General features: G+C 42.4%; 1 protein-coding gene across 3 annotated transcripts in view; it reads left to right on the top strand.

Moving 5' to 3' along the window:
* The window catches only part of EYA3 (EYA transcriptional coactivator and phosphatase 3), a 110,076-nt gene that overhangs the window by 81,012 nt on the left and 4,876 nt on the right, over window positions 1–24,188 (top strand). For all 3 annotated transcript variants that reach the window (XM_066573605.1, XM_066573589.1, XM_066573597.1), the window contains exons 11-14: window positions 630–713; window positions 5,193–5,282; window positions 11,800–11,858; window positions 22,001–22,161. In XM_066573605.1, the coding sequence (XP_066429702.1) occupies window positions 630–713; window positions 5,193–5,282; window positions 11,800–11,858; window positions 22,001–22,161 (394 nt within the window). The remainder of the gene's footprint in view (window positions 1–629; window positions 714–5,192; window positions 5,283–11,799; window positions 11,859–22,000; window positions 22,162–24,188) is intronic.

Raw genomic sequence — 24,188 nt, 5'->3', positions numbered from 1 at the left:
ACATACTTGAACCTTAATTGATATAAAATAGTAAGTGCTGTCTGTTTTAAAGGGAGTCTGTCACCTACTTTTAGCCCTATAAACTAAGCTTATGGACTGAAAGTAGGTGATACGTGGAGATCGGGGATGTGTTATTCGTCGCTCCCTGCCGCTGAGTGGTACTGCTAAGTAGTCCACCCATTATAAAAGCAGACTATTAGCAGTGCCGCTCAATGCATTCAGCTGCGGCTCTCCGCGTTCACACCGGAGGAACGACTGGGAAGGTAAAAATAAAACTTACAACCTCGAACTCCACGTATCGCCTACTTTCAGCCCGTAAGCCTAGCTTATAGGGCTAAAAGTAGGTGACCGATTCCCTTTAATGTTGTGTGTGCTAGTTGCCTCACATCTATGTTTGTCAGTTATTATATTGTACTGTTGTGATATATTTGTATATGGCTCAAATAAAAAAATTTTACAAGTCCAAGCTAATCACAAGGTCTTTCTGAGGCAATACACTAGTTCTCATTGGTCATTCACTGCATCTACAGCTTCTGTTGCTTCTCTGCTCATGGTTTCATTTTTGCCAGTATGACTGTTCTCAGACACTACAAAGCTTGTGTTGCATATATTTCTCTTTGTTTCCCCAGCGTGTGTTTTTGTGGGACTTGGATGAAACCATTATCATCTTTCACTCTCTGCTCACCGGTTCATATGCACAAAAGTATGGAAAGGTACAGACTTCAGGATCCATTCTTGAATGCAGACACCTATGTAATCCGATCTGTCATTAGGAAGTTGATGACTTTAGTCTGCCAACTGTGACTATAATTCTAAGACCAGTTTTAACAAATAACACTTAAAGAACAGAAGTTTATTTCAATCTGAAACATTTATCACAACTTCGTTGGATAGGTAAAAGCTCTACATTTGATGGATGTCCAACCACCGACACTCCCGTCGATAGTTCAAATTGAGTCCCCTGTTTCTTCTATTTGCAAAACCATGATTAAGAGGACTTTGAATGGAGCAATGGTTGAAAATGCAACTTGCCACTCAAATTCAAAGTAAATGACACTGATGGAAGCAGGCGAGTGCTGTACTAAGCAATTTTTGTCAGTGCCATAGATTTTGAATGGACCGTCAGTGTACATCCTGAATTGTCACCCGTTTCAACTACTCCTTGCCATGGTCTTGGTCTTGGGCACAAATTGGGACCCTAGGTCTTCTATACTATTGATCGATGAGCATTCACCCTGGAATACCATTTTAAAGGTGCTATAAGCTCATAATTACTTTGAAGCTTGCTCATAGGATGTGTTGGTAGTACATAGTTCAGTTAAAGAAGATAAGTCATTTACATGCGCTATGTCTGTCTGATTTTTTTTTTTCCCCAAAAAATTGTTTTAGACATTTAAATTGAGTCTCTGCGTTTTTTACCATTGTGTTTTTAGGTCCAAAATTCTCTGTTGATTTTTTTTTTAAATATAGAACACCAAATCCTGTTCACAGGTATAAATGTAAAAACTCTGAGACTAGAACATTGAAAATCTATCTGTATGACAGACTTATCAATCTTTCTGGGTTCGACGTCTGGGACCTGTGCCGATCAGCATAATGAAGAAGCCTTAGAGCTCTGTATCAAAGTTTTAAACTGAATTTTTAACTTTTAATAGATGATTAATTGTATGGGTATTTGTGATATTGGCCTGCCAGTGGATTGACCTAGAAATTTGCAATGTCTTTGTAAGCAAATAAGACAGTGGCAAGTGATCCAGGGGTATTTAACCCCTTAACGACCAAGCACAGTAAATTTATGGTGCTTGATCCTGGCCTATAATCAGATACAGCCGAGAACCCAAAGGAGAATGTAGAAGCGTTTTTTAACCAGCTCTGTCTTCTGCTTTACAAACCTATATAGCGCTTAATGAGCACTATCTACTAAAAAGTGAAAGAAGACGTGTTATTTCCACTATGCGACCAGGTGATCATGTGACTGCTGCGTGCCCACTGTCACAGCAGAGCTGTAGGGCCTTAACAGACTGTGATCGTCTGTTAGTGACCACTGTCACTATAATAGGATGTTTTCCCCTGTAGCTTGGGCTTCTATGGTTGCCCGAGCTACAATGTAAAGTATGAAGTTAAAAATATACAATGTGAATGCCCCCCAGAGATCCTATAGGACGTCATGGGGGACATAAATGTAAAAAAAAAAAATTACCAAAATAAGTAAAAAAAAAACAAACAAAAAAAAAAACAACTAAATCGTGTGTGTGTGTGTGTGTATCCATACAATATCTGACATTATAAATGCGAACATAACTGTCTGTTACTTTTTCACGGCTAAACCTCTGAAGTGATTTTGATGAAATTTGGCAGGGAGATAGCTGGCATCTTGAGGAAGGACATAGTCTATCTTTTATCCTGAAAATTTATAGAGTTCTCTATGGAGCGCAACAAGACAGATTTATTTAGTGATTCGCAGTGCACCTCTGCTCCGGCGGCGAGGGGAAGTGTTGCACATCATAAGCTATGCCTACACAAACAGCAGACATGTGAGGGCAGATGTCGTTGCCGTATGTATGATGATGTTAAGCTAGCAGGGATTTAAACTTGAACGAAGGACACATTAACCCTTTGCAATCCAATTTTGGATTCAGGGTTTCCTAAGGGACTTTCTCTTTCTGCCATTATACAATGGCGCCATCTGCTGGCTAGAGCCAGTACTGCGGTATGTGACATGCAGTAGAGGCCTCCGACAACAGAACGGCCAGTAATCTACAGTAAGAATATCCTGTCGGACATCTTCCGACATCGGAGCTGTACAGCCTTCAATTAGAATGTCCTTAGACGTCAGGCAGTGGATTGGAAAGGGTTAACCAGGATTGAGATTTTAACCAATTATAGCACAGCTTTTATTTTACATCAGCAGTATAACAAATGAAAGCTGGGCTTTACGACACAAACAGGTTTTGCAAGGTTTATAAAAAACATGTGTTTCTCATGGGCAAATGTATGTGGCGCGCTCACATGTATACAGCCCACAAAACCTTTATATCCTAGCAAAAGATGACAGGACAAAAAACGTACAGAACTGTGCTGACAGCAGATCGCAGCTACATTCCTTTCGCAGTTTCAACGTTTTACGTTTCAGTATACAGCAACAAGGATTAGATTAAATTCCATGCAGACAAAGCTAGTGTGTGTATAATATATGCAATACGACACAACGCCAACCAAAACCATCACCATATGCGCCCTGTAGTCCAAAACTGTACAAGTTGTATATCAAAACAGCCAACACAAAATGAGGAACCCATCAAATTCCCTGAAAATCCCTAAAAAGTGTCTGGTCCTGTTAGGACCAACACACCCCTGGAATGAGGGGTTAAAGAGCATCAAGGAGGAAACAAACATTTCTGCCCTGGGTGGTGAAACCTGGCACCATAATGAGGTTTTATTTTTTGATCTTTCTTATTGGGCCCTTTTACTCTTCTATTTTTCCGTCCCCACAGATATCTCTTTACTGGTGGATTTACTGAAGTCTGATGGTTGAAATTTTGTGAACAAATTTTGACCTCAAAGGAGGCAAAATGATTGAAAAAAAATGTTCTCAATCATTTTATAGGTAAATAGAGGTTTTAGTATATATTGCTGCCAGCTGGAATACAGCAATGGATTGTGGCTATTTAGGCCACGTTCACATCTGTGGGTGGCCACTGGTGGTTTTTCTGGACAGTTGCAGGCCAAGGAAGGATTATTTAGAGTAGACCGTACTGTTATACATCCACTGTATGCGTTTCAAGCAGTTAGGCCTCATGTCCACTAGCAAAATTGAATTGCGGATTTCACCCGCGGAATCCGCATTCACTTTTGACAAAGGGAATCATTGGCCATCCGTGGTCAAATTAAATATTGCACCCGTGGATGGCATTTTAATTGATTTGCATTTTTCACGCGCAGGAGAAAAAACTCAGCATGCTCCATTCTTAGCAATAAGTGCAGATATCCACATGAAAGAAATACCATTTAAAGCAAATCTGCGTGGAATCTGCTGTGGAAATCCGCACCAAATTCTGCGCGAATTGTATTTTTCTAGTGGACATGAGGCCTAAGTCATAAATTACTTGAAAATCCCTGGCAAATGCAGCGCACTGATGGCAGAAATTGCGTGCAGGCTGTGATTGACACTGCACATGAGCGGGAATATGACATCATGGGCATGCGCAAGTTGACTTTTTTTTTTCTTCTTCATAGAAATAGAGACTACTGCGATTTCTGCCCCACCCCCACCCCACCCACTTTCATTTTATGTTGTAGTTTAGCAAAGTATCAGTAAGTGATTAAGGCTGCCTGACCACGGGTGTAGCGATATCATGCGGCAGATCGCCGCCGCTGGACAGCAGGAGACAGCTGATGGTTCTCCACACTGAGCCTGTCTTACAGATAGGCTCACCGCTGAGAATTGCAGCATGCTGCGATTTGAATCCCGAGAGCAGAGAATTGCTATGATTCTCCGCTCGTGGACGCCGCTGCTGCGCTTTCCATAGCAACCCTATGGAAAACTTCAGACAGCGTGATTCGCCGGCGACTTATCACCGGCGGAATCACACCCGTGGACATGCAGCCTTACAGTCAATACTAAAGTGCAATACTGTCATGGTATAGCTTAATACAAAATACCAAACAAAGCATTTTGAAAGTTAAACAGTCACATGCTGCGATTTACTTCTTCTTTGTATTATGCACAGTGTCCACTCGCTGCTCAAACGCAGAATGAAAGTCCATAGACTTTCATTGGCCCCATTCACCGCCTGTTACGCACAGGAAATATGCCCGCATAAATGAGCCCTAAGAGTTATCTGAAAAGATAGTGAAAGAGGTGGTCAGTGTCACATGACATGTAAGATGAAACGTATGATCCTTGATTTATGGTGGTCCTATTGATGAGAAATATGTTTTACACGTCTGACTGAATTGTATTTTACATAAGTGTATAGAAAGATATTTAATAGGTAACTCTAAGCACTTAATCTCAGTTGTGTTTTCACAACCAAAATGCGAAAGCAATTGCATAGTTGTAAAAATCAGTATCCCATATAGGAATGCATGTAATTGGACGGTGTAAGGTTTGCTGGTATGAAATCTGTTTGCATGAATGTAATATGAAGCTGTGGTGTTAAATGGTAATACTCCTTTTTCTGTCTGATTAGGACCCCACATTGGTGGTAGGCTCAGGCTTGGCCATGGAAGAAATGATCTTTGAAGTGGCAGACACACACTTATTTTTCAATGATTTGGAGGTAAGAATACGGCTAGAATTACTTTGGCAGTTGTTAAGTTTATGTCTCAGACATTCAATTTAAAGGGTCTCTCAGCACCTTTGAGCCCCATGAACTAAGTTATAGGAGACAAGGGGTTGGGGCAGATACTTTTTATACTCATCGGGTCCCCGTTCCATTGCTGTTTCTGAGAGAGAAATCGGCGTGCGCACAAACACTGACTCTCTTCTCAAGAATAATGAGGAGAACATGGGGACTGTATGGATTGGGCTTATGAGCTCTTATTTTTGTTGTTTGACTACAATGATGGAACTGAACAGTGGAAATAAATATAGTAATGGCGCCAATGGGAACAAAAAGAATACCAGAGCACATTTTTTTACATAAGGGAAATGTATACACATCCTGATTATAAATACTGATTAAACAGAATTATGAGGCAATTCTGAGATCACTACATATTAAAGAATTGCTGTGCATGCATTTCCCCTTATGTGAAAGGGTGGGGAATGACCGTACAAATTATACACATGTGAAACATGGGGTTCCGCTTCCTCACTCTACACAGCCACCCCCATGTACAGCCCCTCAAGTAAACACGGCTCCCCTCCCAAGTACATCACAATTTATTATCTCTTCCAGTACATTACAACTACAGTACAGTAAAAAAAAGTTTTTTGTCACTGAATCACAAGTGCAAAAGAAAACCAAAATCTTTATTCTTCCATCATGCAACGTTTTGACCTCAGTGGTCTTTGTTAAGCATGTACAAAGAATCACAAATGACACACTTAAATTGCACAAGGAGTAGCCCCAACACCAATCCTTGTGAGCCCCTCCTCATCATACTCAAGTGGAGCATTACTACTCAAAGCACAATTGTTATTTAACCCCTTCACGTCACACACGACTATATAAATTCTAACGGCTATAGCAGTCCAGTTTTGCGGGTCAAAATAGAACAGCAGAAAATGTTTTTTTTTAGTTTTGTTTTTTCCTTAAAGGTATTTTATTTTCTTTATTACTGTAAAAAAAAATTCTGTCGCTGTAATCATACCTATTATTTTTACTGCACTATGAACGCTGTACAAATTGCTTTTCTTTTTAGCATTTTACGCCACGTAAAAATTTTTCAAGCTCTTAATACATTATAGTATGGTACATTGAATGGTATAATTGGGAAAAAAAAACTCTGCCTGCAAAAAATAAACCCAATTTTGTTAACCCCTCTGGATATTGTAGTCGCCCATTACATTTAATAACCCTTTGAGGACCAGGCTGTTTTGTACCTTAAAGGGGTGGTCTCGCGAAACCAAGTGGGGTTATACACTTCCGTATAGCCATATTAATGCACTTTGTAATGTACATCGTGCATTAAATATGAGCCATACAGAAGTTCTTCACTTACCTGCTCCGTTGCTAGCGTCCTCGTCTCCATGGTTCCGTCTAAATTCGCCGGCAGCTTGCTTTTTTAGACGCGCTTGCGCAGTCCGGTCTTCTCCATTCAGCACGAGCCGCTTCAGTGTGCTCCCCGCTACAGCTCTTCTGCGCATGCGCAGATGAGCTGTCACTGCTCGGGAGCGCGCTAGAGCGGCCATTCTGTACCATCCTCTGTTAGAGGAAGGTGCAGAGCCGGCCAGCTGTCCGGAGAAGCCGCCCAGCTGTCCTGCCGTCCAGGTAAGTGATGGGCCGGGGGGGCTGCCGCTGCGCCGGGGTGGGGGGGGTGGGCTGTCGTCGCTGTCGCTGCGCTGGGGGGGGGCTGTCGCTGCGCTGGGGGGGGGCTGTCGCTGCGCTGGGGGGGGGCTGTCGCTGCGATGGGGGGGCTGTCGCTAGGCCGGGGGGGTCTGTCGCTAGGCCGGGGGAACTAGCGCTGGGCCAGAGGGGTAAGTGATGGGTCGGGGGTGATGTTCACTGACAGGTGAAGGCCCCGGAGCCCAGCGCTGGGCTCTGGGGCCTTCACCTGGGCTCCGGAACCTAGCGCTGGGCTCCGGAACCTAGCGCTGGGCTCCGGAACCTAGCGCTGGGCTCCGGAACCTAGCGCTGGGCTCCGGAACCTAGCGCTGGGCTCCGGAACCTAGCGCTGGGCTCCGGAACCTAGCGCTGGGCTCCGGAACCTAGCGCTGGGCTCCGGAACCTAGCGCTGGGCTCCGGAACCTAGCGCTGGGCTCCGGAACCTAGCGCTGGGCTCCGGAACCTAGCGCTGGGCTCCGGAACCTAGCGCTGGGCTCCGGAACCTAGCGCTGGGCTCCGGAACCTAGCGCTGGGCTCCGGAACCTAGCGCTGGGCTCCGGAACCTAGCGCTGGGCTCCGGAACCTAGCGCTGGGCTCCGGAACCTAGCGCTGGGCTCCGGAACCTAGCGCTGGGCTCCGGGGCCTTCACCTGGGCTGAGGGTCTAGCGCTGGGGAGCCGGGAGCGTAGCGCTGGGGAGCCGGGGGCTAGCGCCGGTTACCTGCTGCCTGGCGGTGGGTGACTGGTCGGCGGCTGCGGGGCGACTGGTCGGCGGCTGCGGGGCGACTGGTCGGCGGCTGCGGGGCGACTGGTCGGCGGCTGCGGGGCGTCTGGTCGGCGGCTGCGGGGCGTCTGGTCGGCGGCTGCGGGGCGTCTGGTCGGCGGCTGCGGGGCGTCTGGTCGGCGGCGTCTCGGGAGCGCGCACGTCGGGCTGCAGCGAGCGACGGGGAAAGAGCCGGCGGCCATCTTGGGGAAACTTTTATAAGTTGCTGAAACGCTGGAACGGTAAGTACGAACCAGCTAGGAAAGTCATTTACAGGGGTAATTAGTAATGTATGTTTAATTAGGGGGACTGGGCAAAAAAAAAAAATCACTGCTTCCTCGAGACATCTCCTTTAAGGACTAGACACTTTTTTTTTAAATGGATTTTACCCAGATGATGGTTTTACTGCCCTACTTTTTTTCCATTAACTATCATAACTTTTGCTGCAATTATTTTTCTGTGAACTAGGGAAATATTTTTTAATATCTTTTTCACTGACTTTTCATTCCTGTATTTTTGTTTTATTGGGGGTAAAAAGCTAAAAAAAAATTTTTTACAACATGTACAGTTTTTTTTGTAAATTGGTATATTTACGCTAAAATAAAGTATGGGAATGGGTTCCTCATTTGTTTTGCACGTTTTGATATATAATGTATTATTTTGGATTACAGGGCGCATATGGCAACTGTTTTGGTTGGCGTCGGCATTTTCTATGTATATATTTTTTATTTTATTCCGTAATTTTTTTTATCCCTGTAACTATATATTTTTTTACCATCTATGTCCCCCATGGCATCATATAAGACCTCTGGGGGATATTGCACATTTTTCTGCTGTAGCTGTGGAAGCCATAGGAGCCCTATTATAGGGGAAAATATTCCCCTGCAGTGACAATAGTCACTGGCAGTGCTGATCACGATCTGCTAGAACCCTGCAGCTCTGCTTTGCCAGGGAACGTAATCGCCAGGTAGCGTAGTGGAAGAAACACTTTTATTTTTATGTACATGGCGCTCATTGAGTATATACCAGGTAAAACAAAAAACGTAATACTCACCTCCCAGCCGGCATCTGTGTCCCCGGTGATGCGGCAAGCTGCTTGAGACTTCTCCCTGCTTGGCTTTGAATTCCCCCGCCATCAGCGCTGTGTAAGTTAGTGCTGTGATTGGATCAAGCGCTAGCCAATCACAGCCGGCGCTCGATAAACCAGTCACAGCCATTAAGTGATGTCATTCACTGAATGGCTGTGAATGATCGAGGGCCGGCTGTGATTGGCTGGCGCTCGATCCAATCACAGCACTAACTTACACAGCGCTGATGGCGATGGAATTCAAAGCTGAGCAAGGAGATGACAACGTGAGAAGTCTCAAGCAGCTTGCTGCACCGCCTAGGACACAGATGCCGGCTGGGTATTGTGGGTTGTTTTGTTTTTTTGGTTTTTTTTTTAAACCTCACTCCAGTATAAGCAGAGGGGAGATTTTTCAGCACAAAAAATTGTACTGAAAAACTCAGCTTGTACTCGCGTATATATGGTACTTTGTGGATTTAAAAAAATGATTGCAGTAAAAAGTATGGTAAATGTTACTTATTAACTATTTTGTGGTGTATGACTGTCCTCCAAGCAGAAAAGCTCTGTTTATAAATTGCAAATTTTTCCAAATTTGTGCCCTTCTCTCCTTATTTTTATGGCTGCAGTACCCATTATCAGAGTGAGTTCAGATTTAAACAATTTAAATGCCACTGTCAATTCTGAAGCCCAGGGCTACAATGAACGTTTGCCAAATAAGCGTGGCTTAATAGAATGCCTGTCAAAATATAGTATAATGCATTATCTAAGAATTGCAGTATATTATTTAAGTTATCAAAAAATTGCAAATTCAAGTCTCCTACGGGAAAAATAAAAATAAAGATTCTCTAAGGCTGGATTCAGACGAACGTACATCGGCTGGGTTTTCACGCCGAGCCGATATACGGCGTCTCTCTCTGCAGGGGGTGGGGGGAGGATGGAAGAGCCAGGAGCAGTGCTCTGAGCTCCCGCCCCCTCTCCGCCTCCTCTCCACCCTTCTGCACTATTTGCAATGAGGAGAGGTGGAATGGGGGCGGGGCTAATTCTCGTAACTTGGCTCCATCCCGCCTCCTTTCATTGCAAATAGTGCAGAGGGGCGGAGAGGGGGTGGAGAGGTGTCAGAGAGGGGGTGGGGGCTCAGTTCCTGCTCCTGGCTCTTCCCCCGCAGATGAGGACACAGTCTATCGGCTCGGCGTGAAAACAGAGCAGATATACGGTTGTCTGAATCCACCCTAAGGATTATAAAAAATTATATATTTTATTTTAAAAAATGTATTAAAATTAAATTTTTAACACATGTATCTGTAAAAATGTGGTATCTGTAATCGCACTGACCCCCAGGAATGAAGTCATTTTTACTGCAAAGGGAATGCTGTAAAAACAAAACCTAAAAAACAATGGTGGAATATTTTAGATGGTACATTAAATAGTTGCTTTAAAATAGAACTGGTCTAGGACAAAAGCAGGCCTATTTTATGGATCTGTCAACAGAAAAATAGAAGCGTTATGACTCTTGGAAGCAGAGGGTGAAAAAAACCGAAAATATAGAAAACAAATATTGGCTGTAATCTCAAGGACTTAAATGTTCAATAACTTTCATATAATTTAAGTAAATATGATAGCCTGATAACTAGCAAAAGTTTAAATCTGTTTACCTAAATGTTTTTGTGCTAAAAAAAAATTCCTGTTAAGTGGTGGCTGCTAGTGGCTTCCCTTCTAATTCACTGTGGACAAGGCGGAGAAGGCGGGTGATTGACACAAATTTTCCTGTGAATTTCTCATACTTATTTGCAGAGGTAAAATCTGAAATAGTTGACAAGCTGTGGATTAATGATCTCGTGCCCCCAGTCGTCTTCAATGCATGGTAATTGCATTCCTTGCGGAATGAGGAGACTGAATGGAGCGCTGGCTGCTCACGTGAACCAGCACTTTATTCACTTTCAATGAGGCTGTGGAGATACCTGCTCGGGTATTTCTACAAACCACATTGAAATGAATGGAGCGTTGACTGCGCATGCTCGGCCAGTGCTCCCTTCATGCTGACATCACTGTGGGGGCAGAACAGGAGTTCCAGTCTAGAGATTGTAGGGGTCTCAGCAAGTTATTCCCTTTAATAGTCAGGAATTAGAGATGAGCGAACGTACTCGGTAAGGGCTATTTCGCAATCGAGCACCGCGATTTTCGACTACTTCACTACTCGGGTGAAAAGTACTCAGGGGCGCCGGGGGGCAGGGGGGGTGCGGCGGAGCGGGGGGTAGCAGCGGGGAACAGGGGGGCGCCCTCTCTCTCTCCCTCTCCCCCCCCCGCGCCCCCCCCCCCTCGCGCCCCCCCCCCCCCCTCCTCCCCTCTGCAACCCCCGGCGCACCCGAGTACTTTTCACCCGAGTAGTGAAGTACTCGAAAATCGCGGTGCTCGATTGCGAAATCGCCCTTACCGAGTACGTTCGCTCATCTCTATCAGGAATGTAAAAAAAATCTATTGTTGTAAACTAGGAAAGATGTCATCCTTGCTTGTCCGACTTGTGTTGTAAAAATACCTTGTAACGTGTCATGTTAAATACTCTTCTATAGAAAGCACAAAATATTAGAGTTGATACCCTTATTGGCTAGCCAGAAAAAAATGGACATCTAATAAAGAGGCATCTGAGCTCTGGAAGCAAATATAATTTTTCTGGATAGCTAATCACCTCTAGAATACTTTTTTTTAAGCATATTCCTCTGTAGACTATTGTGCAGTATATAGTCACCCTACCCTGTCATAGTTGTTTCTTCTCTACTGCTAGGCGAGGCTTTGAGGGTGGATGGGGATTGATAGATTTGTACAGTATATTGTATGCTTGTAATAGTTGTGTGTATTTAAATTACAATGAAAGTCTGAGACTTTTTGTAGAAATACAACAACTTGAGATCTTTCAGGTGTATTCATGCTGCCATTTTGCTGACAATAGACATTATAACACCATTGCATTATTGTGTATTACTAGGAGTGTGATCAGGTTCATGTGGAAGATGTGTCATCTGATGACAATGGTCAAGATTTAAGGTGGGCATATTTTTATCACATTGCATTCAATTAACCAATAAATGTTTACTATACAGTTTGTAAAAGCTGTTAATGATATAACTCACGCCTTGAGGATATGACCTTTTTATTCATTTTTCTTTTCTCCTCCCTGGTTTAAAAAAATATAACTTTTTAAAAAAAAATTTCCACCAACAAAGCCATCTGAGTGCTTGTTTTTGCAAGATAAGTTGACCTTTTCATTGGCCCCATTTAATGTACCATATAATGAATGTACTTAAAAAGTTGTAAAGGTGGGTGAAATTAAAAGAAAAATGTAATTGCACCATTTTGAGGTTACGGTGTAGACGGCACGGTGACGTGTTAACTTTATTATGTCAGTTCAGCTAAAACGATACCAAATTTAGTATTTTTGTTGTACTAAAAAAAAAGTTAAAAAATTATTTATATATTTTTTAAATCCCTTTTGATTGCCATCTTTTTTTTTCATGAAAACGGGATAATTATAAAATGCACAATTCTGGCTTTTTGTCTTTTTCTGAAAGTGTCCACTGTGCAGGATAAATAAATGTATTTTAATAAATAGAACTTTTACAGTAACGGCTATAGCAATTTTTTTATGTGAAAAAAGGGCAAGGTAGACTTGTTTTTATACTTCTAAATTATTTTTTTTATCATAATGGAAAGAGAAAAAAAACGTAAACTAATTTTCACTTTTAGTCCTGTAGGGGACTTAAACTAGCGTTTTAGCGCTTATACAATATACTGCAATATCTTGGTATTGCACTAAATATTTTTTTTACACACAGAGCTTAATAGACAAAAATACATGGCAGCTCTGGGGACCTTCATAAGACTGCCATAACTTCGTTAATGGGGTAGGGAGTGGTATCCGGGAGACAGGTAACTTATATACCATTGTCAGAACACTTGAGAGCATATAAGCTTCATAACCTCGCCATTAAAAAGTATAACTTATCCCCCCCCCCCTTCCCCCCCAAAAAAAACCTTACGCAGCCCAAAAAAAGAAAAATGTCAGGGGTCTTTGAATGCAGAGATAAGCAAAAGGTACATTAAAAAAAACATGAAAAGTTGCAAAAAAGTTATGAATTTGATATTAACATAATTATACTGGCCTGCAGATTAGTTTAATTTATTATGTATACTGCATGGCTAACACCGTTAAAAATACGAATAAAAACATGTCAGAATTGCAGAGTTTGTTAATCTTGCTCCTAGAAAAAAATGGAATAAAAAGCAATCAAAATGTTGTGTTCCCAAAACAATTACTATTGCGCCTTTTTTTCCCCTTCATTTTTACCATGTTCATACTACGTTAAAAATGATATATGAACTTTGTTCTGTGGGTCACTACAATTATGGTCCTGTTTTTTTAGATTTTTTTTTTTTCTCTGCTTTTGAAAAGTAATTTTTTTTGGAAATGGAATTGTAGTTTGATCTGTATAAGAGCTGTTTTTTTGCTGAGTGATCTGTAGTTTTTATTAGAACCATCTTGAGATGCATCGTTTAGCTTACTTTTTATTCACATTCTTTGGGAGCCAGGATAATAAACGTGAATAACTTGTACAAATTAGTCTAGTTATCCAACCTAACTTTAAAGAACTCAACAGTTTTTTGGTGGAAAATGTGTGGACCACTTTGAGGGTCTGCTGGAGCTGACTGCTGCATTGGAGCTCTGCTGCCTACTTGCAGACTGAAGCCTCAGCCTTTCCTAGTGACCTGACAAGGCGGGAAAGTCACCCACAGCCCAGAGCTGCTCAGCTGCTGCAACGGCCGAGGACCGTCCATCCTCTGCTTGCACATCAGCTGAAGTGTTTCAAGGCCTTGGAAGTGGTCTGATCTTCTGGTGGCTGCCATTTTGGATTGCAGGCCATGGGTTCCTGAGGTAACAACTTGTGGCCTAGCAGGTCCTCCTGGAGCAGTAAACCATCTTCTTAGTTCCTGGGACTCCTATCATCCCTGCAGTAAATTATAGTTCACCTGACTATATTAGTCTTTGAGAGGTTTTTCATTGGATCAGCAATTTTTCTGGCTTTCCTGGTGGATAAAATGGTATATGTGGAAATCTGTCTCCATCTAGTGGCTGTTTGTGGTACTACTCACATAAATTTAGGCGAGGACTTCTAAAGGGGTTTTCTCTGGAAAATACTATCAATGACCTATACGTCAGACCGATCAGCTGTGCAGGTGCATGCTATCAGTGCCGCAAATACACAGAGGTCTGAGCTGAGGCAGCCAAAGTCTCCACACCGACCTCTGTGTAGTGGTCGGCACTTGTAACTGCAGGCACGGCTCTCATTGAAATCAACGCAAGGTTTTGGTTATTTTTTATTTTACCCCCTTAGTGGCCACCCATACATGTTTTCACATCCTAGGTGTCTTGGTTTTAATCTACAGGGCTGTAAAAACACGCCAACCCTGTAGACCAGTGTTTCCCAACTCCAGTCCTCAGGGACCCCCAACAGGTCGTGTTTTTTTGATTTCCTCGGTGATGTAATTATTGTCAGAGCTTCAGACATTGCCACAGGTGTCCTCTCTAGGTTATGCTGAAAACATGATCTGTTGGGGTGCCTTGAGGACTGGAGTTGGTAAACACTGTTGTAGACTAAAACACCGGAGTCTGTGTATGTGACCACTCCCTGCTATTCTGGCAGCTGATAGCAGGGATCTGTCACGGGGGGGCTGCGTTGTGCGAACCTACCCTCCCTGCCAGTCCAATGTATAACAGCAATCGCATAAAACTTTTAAAAAGTTAGTTTCATCGCCCCTCACGAATCAGATCCGTGAAGCAGCTGAAAACAATTCGCCTCTGCAATATCCTGCAGCGATCTGGTCCTAAAAGGACCTTCCGCTGGCTTCTGCGTATGTGCGTCAAAGATAAAATGTCGGGTGTATCCACAGAAGGCCCAAGAGTAAAGTTGTCCAAAAGCATGGAGATGTCACCGGGAGTCATGTAATGCGTTCCCTGGTCACACAATCATCGTTATCCAATGGATGACGGCAATCATGTAATGTTAAAAATAAATAAATAAAAAATACCCCTCCCCAAAAAAGTTGGGTTTTCAGCAAGCAAGGTAGGAGGTGGGATACCCGGTTTTATTGTCTCATGTGTCCATCCCAAACAGGCCTGCGTAATTACCCCTGTTTTGAGACCTACCACACAGTTTACATCATTGCCTTAATCTAAGATTTAGGGATCGCCAGAAAGGGTGGGGGGAGAAGAATCTTTTTAGGGAGCCAATTTTTTTCTGCACAAGTGAGCAATGGGGCCTGGAATTTATTCAGTTGTGTCCTGAAAGCTGATAGGTGTTCCCTTCATTATAGGCCTAGCCATGTGTCCTAGAAGTAGATCGGGGCTACAATGGGGGTATGGCTGAACATAGAAAAGCTAGTGCTAGGAAATTTGGGGTCCGTCTCCCCAGTTTTCCCTGCTTGAAACAAAGGAAACTGTCATGAAAGTTAACCTTTTTAAAAAAAAATAATTTTATTTATTTTTTCACCAGCTTTATAATAATTTTTGCAAACAAATGTGTGGTCAGAATGCTCAGTACACCTAGATAAATGGGCTACGGAGTCTAGGTTTCAAGATGGGGCATTTGTGGGGGGCCAAAGGGTGTTCCCTCCATTACAATCCTAGCCATGTGTCCACTAAGCAGATTGGGGCTACAATGGGTATGTTTCTGAACACAGGACAAAAAGGGAGATCCATTTTGGGGTGAAAGTCTTCATTCATATGTGTGCTGTACAAAAAAAAAACCTGTTTTAAAATTACACAGTTGCCAAAAAAATGTCATTTGTATGCACGCACATTAACACGCTCCTGTGAAGGCTCCCATAAGGTGTGATAAATTGCATCTGTGGAAATTTCTGTTTAGGTAACCCGCCCTTAATGAGTCACCTGTGCAAAGCAATGGAGCAGACAATATGTACTTTTAAAGGAATAATGTTTAATTAACCCTCCAATATACCACCAAAGCCCAATATATATTAAGTCAACCTGACAGGGTTATGTTCTTGTGGTTATTTTTTTACATTGAAGTGATATTTTTTTCCCCTATAAGGCCGCCTGCACACGAGCGGAAATCCCGCCGCGGGATTTCCCACGGGATTTCCGCCGCTGAAAGTTTGCATAGGAGTGCATTAAAATACGCACTCCTATGCAGACGGCCGCGGTTTGGCCGCGCGAAATCTCGCGCGGCAAACAAACCGCGGCATGTCCTAATTTTCTGCGGGGCACGCACTCACCCGGCCGCCGGCTCCAGTCTGCGCATGCGCCGGCTGCGCGGCAGCCGGCACATGAAAGAGTCGGGGCCGCCAGGCGCGGGTGAGTACGCGCTCGTCCCTGCAGGCGCTCGGGTCGGATCGCGCGGCGAGAATTCTCGCTGCCGGATCCGACCCGCTCGTCTGCAGGCGGCCTTAATAGTGTTCATTTCTTTTTTTTCTTTTTTTTTTCTCCCCTTTTTGGGATTGGCTCATGCTGTTGAACATTAACCGAGGCAATGTTCTTGCTGTTTTGGTTACATGTGATTGTTGAGGCTATAAATCTCTTCCTCTTCCTATTCTTGCCTCTCTCCTTCTTTCCCACCTTGAGGTCTCATGGCCTCCCCTTTCATGGGCTAATTCTCCTAAATATTTCAAAATGCCCACTCTGATATTGAAAATTGTTACACAGTAATCAAGGCTTGAACTAGTCCTCTAAGGGCTCTGAGGTGTTTCATTACTACAAGTCATGCCAGGCACATATTGTTTGCTTTCAAGAAACTAGATTCTCTGCTAACTCATCTTCTCAGTACAGTATATTATCTCACATATTCCCGTTTTCTTCTATCAACAGCACAAGCTTTGAAGAAAAGGAGTAGTAATAGCTTTTAGGAAAAGCTTATTTGTTCAATGGAGATTACTGGCTCTACAGGCAGGTATATAATTCTGGTGGGCACCTTAAGGGTGATTTACACGCAATGATTATTGCTCAAAAGTCTTTCCAAACGGTTGCTTTTGATCGATAGCCATTGCGTGTAACTGTGCGCCCATCGTGCACTTACTGTGCACTGTTTGTTCATCGCTGACTTCAGGTCAGCATGAAATCCGTAGTCCTTGATAACAGGGATGGCATGCTGTGTTCCAGCAGCCCAAGGCAGAACAAAACAGATGTATTTAGAGAATAGACCACCCGCTGTTCTCTAAATACATGCAAATTAAGCTCCTTGGCTACTAATGGGCTGATTAGCCCATTAGTAGCTAATGCAAAATGATTGCTCAAAACTGTTAGTTTCTGATGAATTTGAGAGATCATCTTTGCATGTAAATGGGGCTTTAGTTAATATAGATATAACTTCAGCATTTTGTTATGCCCCAAATGACCTTTAGATACTTTTTTACTCTCATTTACTTAAAACCATCAAAGCCCACTAAAAGGGTATAGTTCAGGTCATCTTCAACAAATTTTGCAGATTTACTTCAGGAGTATGACCTTCACAACAACTGGCACAAAATTAGCTTCACTAGTAAAGATTACACATTTTTTGCAGAATTGACCATATATATTAATGTGTGCACTGTACTGCTGATTTCCATAACTAAGATCTTGAGCACACCATGGTCTGACCATAGCCCAGTAAGAGTGACTCTGCATACCTTAACTCCTCATTACTCAGTCTTTACGTGAAGACTGAGCAACTCCCTTCTAACTTTTAAAGACTCTTTCCTGCAAATCCAGAGTTCAGTGGAGGAATTTTTCAGAACTGGATCTCTTCTGTACCTAGCAACATATGTGATTTTCAAAAATTGCAAATCGCGGCAGTATAGAGCATGCTGTGATTTTGTAACCTCGCTATCTTGCACAATAAAAAACATCGCATGTGAAGAACCCCCCCCCCCCATTGGAAAGCATGGGCTTTACAAACATGCGATTTCTCGCAGTCTTGCAATGCGAGGAAATCGCCTGTGCGGAAGAAGCCTAACTGGCATAGCAAATGGCACTACTATAGAATCTATAGAATCGGCAGATTGGCATTCTATATGGGATAAAATCTCCCATTGTTATATTAACTTCACCAAAACATAAACGGCTTATAAGCTACTTATGCATTGGTATTTAATCCCTAATCGTATTGCCCGTGCAGTACCAAATTCTCCTGCAACGTGTTCTCTCAAGTGCCCTGTGATTGGGGATGTTCTACATATTTAATGGTCCTGCCCACATTTGACCATATTCTGAAGCAGAGTCTTTGGACTAGTTCAGAGCCTCTTCAAATTTATAATACGCAAAGATCCCTTGGTGGCTTTGCTGCATGCGACACCTAATCCTTCTCTCACTCCGTTACAATTCAGATTACTCAGATTTGTTTTTCTAGCTGCAGAGCAAACAATTGCATGAACCTGAAAGAAAGTCTCAGTTCCTTTCCATGAGGGCTTATTCACACGAGTGTATATCGGCTGGCGTTTTCACGGCCAGCCAATATACGCTACTATCTGGTGCATTGGATTCCAGTGCATCAGGTCACATGGGCGTATTCCTGCAGCGTAAAAACAAACGGACAGCCAATATAGCGCAGGGCACTTTTACTCCCGCTCCCTCCCATTGCTGGCTGCCGACAAGGGGTGGAGAGGGGTTGGGAGCTTGGCTCACTAGCTCCCGCCCCCCTTCTCTTGCAGACAGCCAGTAAGGGCAAAGAGAGGGGGAGACGGGGCCATCTGAACTGGTGCACTAACGATAAATTTGTGCGCCCATTCATGCGTTATTACGTCACCGGCAGGCAAACATAAAAAATCCAGCCTGAAGTTAAGTCCCGCTTAGACAAGTCCACAGAAAACTTATTAGGATTCTTCCAGACTCAACACTAAATTCAAAAGAATTTAGCTCCAGTGGATTTAACATGATTATCCTCAGTTGCCAATTCTATCTTTAACAGGACTGATTTTTGCCCCCTTCATTTCATATTTGCTCAGCCTCTGACTCCATGCCTTTTTTATTTTTTTTATTTTTTATTATTATTTTTATTATTATTTGAAGGCACCCAGGTGGTGAGGCCCCCACCCCAAATTTCGTTTTCACCCCTCTCCCTTTGCCCCTTGTGTTGTCTATGTGTTTTATATTGTTATTTTAAATGCTTCTAAACATTAGGGTCTCATAGTCTAGACCTGTAGCTACATTGGCCTATGTTGACCCTCTTATTTTGACTGCAGTACACTTGATGGAACAGCTAGGTCAATTTGAGTTATCTGGCAAATTATGATTTATTATTTTTGTCATTGTTACCTACATGACCATTCAATCTCTTTTAAATTGCTGCTATACTTGTTTTTTTAAAACTGTTCAATAAAAATTGACCACAAAGTGATACCACAAGCCTGAACTATTGACACAATTCAGGATGGATTTATGAGTTCATGTGGTTTACAGTAATTATATGTACCCTGTTTTGGGGCCTTTTTACACGGGACATCCGTAATCCCAGCAATTATCACCCCTGTTTTTGGGGGGGTTTTTTCCACACGAGAGCAGTCATCGCTCAGTGAACAGAGGTGTAGTGGACCAGAGATTGCTTCCATCATCCATCCACCTCCATTCACATTAAACATTAAAGAAGAGGGGACACTAGGGAAGAAAAAAGATCTAGAAAAGCTTGAACAGTGGGCGGCGACTAACTGAGTGGTATTTAACAAGGAGAAATGCAAAGTCCTACATCTAGGCAAGAAAAATGAAGAAAACACATACAGAATGGGAGGGATTGGGCTAAGCAGCACATGTAAAAAATACTTGGGTATACTAATAGATCACAGACTGAACATGAGTCAACAATGTGATGCAGCAGCCAAGAAGGCAAACACAATTCTAGGATGTATTAAGAGAAGCATAGAGTCTAGATCACGTGAGGTCATTATCCCCCTCTACTTTTCCTTAGTCAGACCTCATCTGGAATGCTGTGTCCAGTTCTGGGCACCCCACTTTAAAAAATACATTGAACTTGCTCCAGTTTGTCTGAGAAGAGTTACCAGGATGGTGAGCGGTCTGCAAATCATGTCCTATGGAGAAAGTTAAAAGGATCTGGGAATGTTTAGCTTGCAAAATAGAAGGCTGAGAGGAGACTTAATAGCTGTCTAAAAATATCTGAAGGGCTGTCACAGTGAAGAGGGATCAGCCCTATTCTCATTTGTACAAGGGAAGACTAGAAGCAATGGGATGAAACTGAAAGAGAGGAGACACAGATTAGATATTAGAAAAACAACTTTCTGATCAATGGCGAGTTCTCCTTCAATGGAAGTGTACAAACAAAGGCTGGACAAAAATCTGTCTGGGATGATTTAGTGAATCCTGCATTGAGCAGGGGGTTGGACCCTGGAGGTCCCTTCCAACTCTATCAGTCTATGATTCTATAAACAGGCAGTTGTTTATAGATTATGCCTGCACAAACTGAATTACAAACCGTAAGCAAACAAATTATTATTCATCGTTCAGTTGCTGACAGCATTTACACTGAACAATTATCAATCAGATTCTCGTGATCCAGCGAGAATCTGAACGATAATGGTTTCGTAAAGGGAGCTAATCCCACTCCATACAATGCAGGTGTCAGCTCACTTATGACACCCACTAGCAACAGCTGAGATCATGGCGATGAACCATGTGGATGCCGCTCTCAGTTCTGGCATTTAAATCCCCAGATCATTTTTGCAGGGTCCTGAACACCCCACCAACACCCCCCCCCCCCCCCCCCCCCGCAATGAAATCAAAGGGGGCCATTTGGTTGCTATGGCAGCCCTGGGCCTTCTAAAGGCCCCAGCACTGTTATGGCTGATTTCCTATCAAGCTATGCCTGTGGTGTGGCCTTTTAGATTGCCTGTCAGATCGCAGTATAATGTAACTCTATGGTATAACACTATACTGCATGAGCGATCAAACCATTGCAAGTTCAAGTCCCCTATGGGAACTAAAAACAATGTAAAAATGAGGTTTAAAACATTTTATTAGTTATTACTAAAATGGAAAGATTAAAAAAAACATTATTCCCAAATTTATAATAAAAGTCAAAACCAAAAAGTAAGAAAAAAATTAGTATCGCTGTATCTGTAAAAGCTTGTGATGTCTCCAAGAATTTTTTTTTTTTCTTAAGTGATAAAAAAATCGTGTATATAGAAAACTAAAAAAGTAATGGCTGTCAGAAAATAATATAGTTTCCCAAAGGTATGTTATTATTTTTATAAGTAGTACAGCAAAAAAAAGCTATAAATTTGGTGTCCTTGCAATCATGTTGACCCACAGAATAGTTGTCACTTATGCTGCATAAACCCACTCCCACCCACCCAACCAAGATGGTGGAATTGTGTTTTGTTTTTCATTTCATTCCACTAAGAAATGTTTACAGTTTCAGTACCTTATATGGCACATTGATTAGTACCATTGAAAAATACAATTCATCCCGCAAATGCAAGCTGTCAGACAAATATGGCGATAGATTTTTTGAAAATGTGGAGGAAAAAAATGAAAGTAAGGGCTGGTCCTTAAGGAGTTAAAGGTGTTTTTCTGTGCAACATTGTGGTAACGCTGTGGTATTTCATTCAAGCTGACATATAGACCACCGTATATCAGTCTGGCCACTCATTTCATCACAGAATTTCCGCCCGTGCCCGCCTGCATTACAATACGCAATCCTATACAGACGGCTGCGATTTGTCCGTGTGCAAATACACGCGGAAAACAATTCGTGGCATGTTCTATTTCTGTGCAGGTCTTGCAGAGGCCCGCACAGAATTGTCACTCCCCGCACCACAGCTCCACTCTGCACATGCGCCGGCTGGCCAGCAGCTGGCACATCACAGAGCCGGAGCTGCGGGAGCAGGTGAGCGCCGCACTGGTCCCTGCAGGGTCTCGGGCCAGGTCCCGCTGCGAGAATTCTGGCTGTCTGCAGGCGGCCTTAATTGCAGGGAGCTCCTTTGCCCACAGATTTGCCCTCAAGATGTTTGTTTTCCTTAATTATATGGCGCATACATATTCTGCAGTGCGGTACACTGATTTTGTTGGGCTCCATCCCCATGAGGGATCATAACCTATCATTATGCTTTTTTTGCATTGTAATAGTTATAATAGATAAACAATTGATTTCTATAATTCTAACATTAAATAGTTTTTTCTTAAATTGCAGTAACTACAGCTTTACCACAGATGGATTCAATGGTTCTGCAGTAAACCGGAATCATCCCTCCAGCACTGGGGTACAAGGTGGGATGGACTGGATGAGAAAGTTGGCATTTCGCTATCGAAAAGTTATTGAGGTGTATGATAAATACAAGAACAATGTCAGTGGTATGTAGGCTGTATCTTACATCTTGTGTAATGTTTGCATAACTTATTGTCTTGACATGGCATTCATTGCTGTTTGTTTTTGTTTGTTAAATGACCCCATCCATGTGGAGAAACATGGCGGTAGTACTTTTTTGCACAGTGTGTCAATGTGCAGCAGCTGTTGCATTATACAAAGGTCACCTGTAAAATATGTTTATCATGATATAAAGACAAAGTGCTGTCTAAGGCTGCCTGTCCACGGGCGTTGCGAAATCCTGCGGCTAATCGCCACGGGAGCCGCCGCCCGGGAGCAGTAGCCGGCAGGCAGATCTCCACGGTGAGCCTATCTGACAGATGGGCTCAGCACGGAGAATTGCAACAATATACAGCAATGATTATATCTGCTGTGCTTTCCATAGCAACTCTATGGAAAGCATTCACTGCGTTCCCCACGGCCGGATTATTGTTGCAGGTAATGCAGTGAAAATTCGCCCGTCGACAGGAGCCCTAATAAAGCTCACACAGAGCTGGCAATACGCATTAACTAATGTTAGTCGAACTTTCCAATTTCAGTGGGATCGGTTGATGTGATGTGTATGGGGGCTTCCCACTCCCCTCTGATGTGTAACTTGTTGACATGGCTGTTTGATTTTGGGACGAGTTGTATTTTTTAATGGCATCACTCTGGGATACGCATAATATGCTGTATAACTTTATTACATTTTTTGTGGGTTCTGAGATGGAAAAAAACCTCCCTCAAATTCTTGGGGGTTTTGTTTTTACAACGTTCACCTATCTGTAAAAATAGCATGCTGACATTCTTATCTGCATCAGCACGATTACTACGATACCAAGTTTTCTATATTTTTTTTAAATTATTTTTAATTAAGTTTGTACAATAAAAACACATTTTTAAAGAATAATAATGGAGTCTGTATCACCGCAGTCTAAGACCCATAGCGTTTTTATTTTTCCTGCCATGGAGCTTCTATATGTGGGCTTGTTTTTTTTGCGGGAAGAGCTGTAGTTTTTATTGGTAGCAGTTTAACCCCTTAGTGACCGGGCTTTTTTGCTTTTTTCCATTTTTGTTTTTTCCTACTCCCTTTTAAAAAATCGTAGCTCCTTTATTTATCCATCGACGTTGCTGTATGAGGGCTTCTTTTTTGCGGGACGAGTTGTATTTTTCAATGGCACTATTTATTGTACCATATAATGTACTGAAAAACTTCTTAAAAATTCTTAGCAGAGAGAAATGGAAAAAAAACCACATTCCACCATCTTTCGGTGCGTCCTGTTTCTACAGCACACAAATTGCAACAAAAATGACCTGATATTTTTATTCTATGGGTCAGTACGATTGCTACGATACCAAACATATAGTTTTTTTTTTTTTTTTTTTGCTGTAGTACTTGTATTTTTTTTTAAAGATATTTAATTTTTTTCAATTATTTTCTGCGGTCATTTTGTGTGCACGATAACTTTTTTATTTTTCCGTCGACGTAGTTGAGCAAGGGCTCATTTTTTGCGGGATGTCCTGTAGTTTCCGATAGTATCAATTTGGAATACATACGAATTTTTGATCGCTTTTTATTGTGTTTTTTCTGGGAGACAGGGTAACTAAAAAAAATGCATTTCTGGCGTTCTTTTTTTTTTTTTTTTTCGGACGACGTTCACCGTGCAGAAAAAATAATGCACTACTTTGATAGATCGGACTTTTACAGACGCGGAGATATCAAATACATATTTTTATTTTATTATTTAGATTTTTTAATAATAGATATGGCAAAAGGGGGGTGATTTAAACTTTTATAACTTTTTTATTTTTTTTTTTTTACAATATAAAAAACTTTATTGATCTTTTTTTTACTTTACTTTGAAGTCCCCCTGGGGGTCTTTAACATGCGATGCTTTGATCGCTCGTGCAGTATGACGTAATGCTATAGCATTACGTCATACTGCTTTTTTACAAGCAGTCTATGAAGCCACCCTGTGTGGATGGCTTGATAGGCAGTCTGCTAAGGCAGCCCTGGGGCCATTCATTAGGCCCC

The sequence above is a fragment of the Eleutherodactylus coqui genome, chromosome 1 (genome assembly GCF_035609145.1).
Source record: "Eleutherodactylus coqui strain aEleCoq1 chromosome 1, aEleCoq1.hap1, whole genome shotgun sequence".
Lineage (NCBI taxonomy): Eukaryota > Metazoa > Chordata > Amphibia > Anura > Eleutherodactylidae > Eleutherodactylus > Eleutherodactylus coqui.
The sequence above is the reverse complement of the archived record's forward strand: the minus strand, read 5'-3'. Positions and strand labels throughout refer to the sequence as shown.